The sequence below is a fragment of the Hydra vulgaris genome, chromosome 02 (assembly GCF_038396675.1).
Source record: "Hydra vulgaris chromosome 02, alternate assembly HydraT2T_AEP".
Taxonomy (NCBI): domain Eukaryota; kingdom Metazoa; phylum Cnidaria; class Hydrozoa; order Anthoathecata; family Hydridae; genus Hydra; species Hydra vulgaris.
In genome coordinates, this window is record NC_088921.1 from 30,879,848 (window position 1) to 30,882,924 (window position 3,077).

Below are 3,077 nucleotides of genomic sequence, written 5' to 3' on the forward strand. Positions count from 1 at the left end.
TATTTTATAAACTGCTAATAATAAATAAATAAATATATGTATAAATTTTGCTGTACGTGTGAAATTTTAAATTATTGCTAAGCAAATCATGTTAAAACAAAAAAAAAGTTTGAACTGAAACAAAGTCAAATTTAAAGTGTAATAAATCAATCGTTGTTTATTTATTTTTTTCATTAATAAAAGTTTACTTATCATTTGAGGTTTTTAAATATTGATGATTTTGCTCACAAATTTTTACATAAACACTTTCTGTACCATTTTATTAGCCTATTTAGTTTATTTTGAATGGAAAAAATAATTTTAGTAAGAATTATTTTAACATTGAATCAAATTACCAGCTCGGTACATAGTTGGAATGACAGTGCGAAGACAAATGACGAGTGTAGGGAAAAAACAAATAAAACATACTTAATGTTTTTTGTAATATTGATAGTAATGGTTTCAATGACAATAATCGGGAATATTTTTGTTATCATTATCATTAGTTTTACGTCAAAGCTTCGCCAAAATACTACTTATGTTACTTTACTTTCGCTAGCTGTTGTCGATTTTTTAGTGGGATGTATAACCATGCCATATAACATAAAAAGAATGTACAACAATAGACTGTTTTGTTTATCAAAAACTGCATGTAAAATAATCCTAATTATGGAGCCTTTTCTCTCAATCGCATCAATGAATCATTTGTTTTCGATTGCAGTTGAGCGATTTTTATCGTTAAAGCTTCCATTTCAGTTCAAACTATCAACGTCTTCTGCTTTATTTTATACGTGGCTTTTATCACTATGGGTTTATGCGTTTCTTTGGTCTTTTCTTGGAATGTTTAAATGGAATAAAACAGCAACTTTTCCTATTGAAATCAGAGGAAATGCTATCTCGTATCTTAGCGCAATTTACAATTCAAAATATCACGTTTGCACTCGTGATAACAAACCTTTTTTTACAACTGTTTATGTTGTTTGTTTTTGTCTACCAATAATTTTGATGGGATATATCTATTATTTTGTCTATAAAACCACATCGCGTCATATCCGTCAAATGTCAAAACTCGAATTGGGACAGTTAAAGTTAAGGATTAATCGAAGCAAGTTACGCCAACAAAAACTGTTTACATCAGTATTTATTGTGTTTCTGGTTTACGTAACGTGTTGGTTGCCAACATTTGTCATTGTGCTTTTAAGTTTTTATTTTCAGAGATTATTAAATAATTTTGAAAATAAGGAGCCGCTGTTTTATGAGATTTTAGTCAATACAACAGAAGTTATACTACCACCTTTAAACTCAGCGGTAAATCCCTTTATTTACGTCATAAGTAATCGAAAATTTAAAAACTCAGCACTTTCTTTTCTAAATAAAAAGTTCTTCAATCGCAATAAAGTAAAAAGTTCTACGGCGCCGACTACCATTTCAAAGTATCCTTTATAAATTCGGAAAATTGCTGATGTAATTCAATTATTTAATAAGTTTCCCTGTTTTTAAATTGTTATTAAACGTCGTTGCTAATCAAATTTGTCATTAAAAGATACAAATTATCATAGCCTTTTGGAATTAAAATATGCAAAAGCAAACAGTTTATTGAAACCAAAATACTTAACAAAAACCTGGAGTAAGGAAGTGGTAAGAATAAAAATAAATGAGAAAGTCGGAAGAAACTAATGTTTACAATCCTCCAAAAATGCTCGAGATGAGTCCAAAACATCCGAAAAGGTACAATATTTTGAGCTGGCATCAAAAAGACTATGCCAAAATTATTATTCATTAGTAAATAACTAACAAATTCTGAAAAAACGTTAAACGAGTTATAATTGGTTTATTTTATATCCATCATTTATTCAATAGTTTTCTAAAGTCATTTAAAAAGTATAAAACTTTTTTACGATAAATAGGGAGTGGGATGATGAGGGGATGATGAGGGGATAATGAGAGGATGATGAGGGGATAATGAGAATAAGTAATTTTTTTTCTCAACTTGTAGAGCTTACTTACTATACACTATATTGCATATGAACTCTTAATATTTATCAATAAACTTATTTATTTTGTATACCTGATATTTGTAAAATATTATTTGATACTTTGTTTTTTTTTTTGCTATCTCTTTTTTTTAACTTTAAATATTTTGTAAAAGTCTTAAAGTTGTGTTATTCGCACATTTAAATTTGTTAGAAGAGTTGAAATCACACGACGTTTTACTCACTAGTTGTATTTGATCTCTTTTACTCAATAGATGATTTTGATCTGATTGATAAATGATAATATTTTCAAAACAATGTTTTAGTTATTACGGGTAAATTTTTTTCTTATAATGTTAAGTTGTACTTCCTTACATAATAAGCACACTACTACATAACATACTTCCTTTCATAATAAAGTCTGCGTCTTTAAAACTTTTAAACAACTTGTTTTAGACGTCTACACCGATTTTAAACGTTGTGTGTTTACTGGGTATTTTAGAAACAACTTTGTGGTGAATGACAAGATGATTCTAAAAATAATTTATGTATATAAACACAACTATTTATAACAATTCAAAAAGCAAAAATTAAATTGTACTCAAAATTCCAGGAAACAAAGACTTCAGGTCTTACAAATTTCCTTTGGGTATAAAAGTACATTGCAGCAAAACCGGGTATATAAGCAAAACTGAATATATTTATAAAAATATTTTCTTTTAATTTTTCATCATTTAAAATCAGTTTTTTTTATTTATATTTAAAAAAGCTTTTTATATTTTTGTCACAAAATATTGTGTAACTAAAAAAAAAAAAATAAAGCAAGCGAATTAGCAATAAAATTAAATATTGAAAAAATATTCCGCCTCATTGTAAACATTTTTTATATTAGCATTCTATTTCACTTCAGGGTAAACTCGTTTGCAAATATCAATAAATTTGAGGGGAAACTGTGGCAAAATGGGGTACTTAAGGAAAAAGCTTTTTAAGAGTAACAAAAATTATCAAAATTAATACAAGTTTACTTAAATAAAAGAATGAAACATTGTCAAAATTTCAACAAAACAAGAACACCATTAAATGGAACCTTTTTAATTTATTGAACTTTAAAAAAAAATACACAAA

At 26.9% G+C, this 3,077-nt stretch overlaps 1 protein-coding gene across 1 annotated transcript; it reads left to right on the forward strand.

The window, feature by feature from the left end:
• The first annotated feature begins 236 nt into the window (after positions 1–236).
• On the forward strand, positions 237–2,074 carry LOC105843861 (trace amine-associated receptor 1). Its single transcript, XM_065790576.1, has one exon. It carries the CDS (start codon positions 286–288, stop codon positions 1,423–1,425), a length of 1,140 nt encoding a protein of 379 aa, XP_065646648.1. The 5' UTR covers positions 237–285; the 3' UTR covers positions 1,426–2,074.
• Positions 2,075–3,077: the final 1,003 nt, after the last annotated feature.

Bases quoted from the DNA above. Each gene is read 5' to 3' on its own strand.
- LOC105843861 (XM_065790576.1), top strand. From the start codon at position 286: ATGGAAAAAATAATTTTAGTAAGAATTATTTTAACATTGAATCAAATT.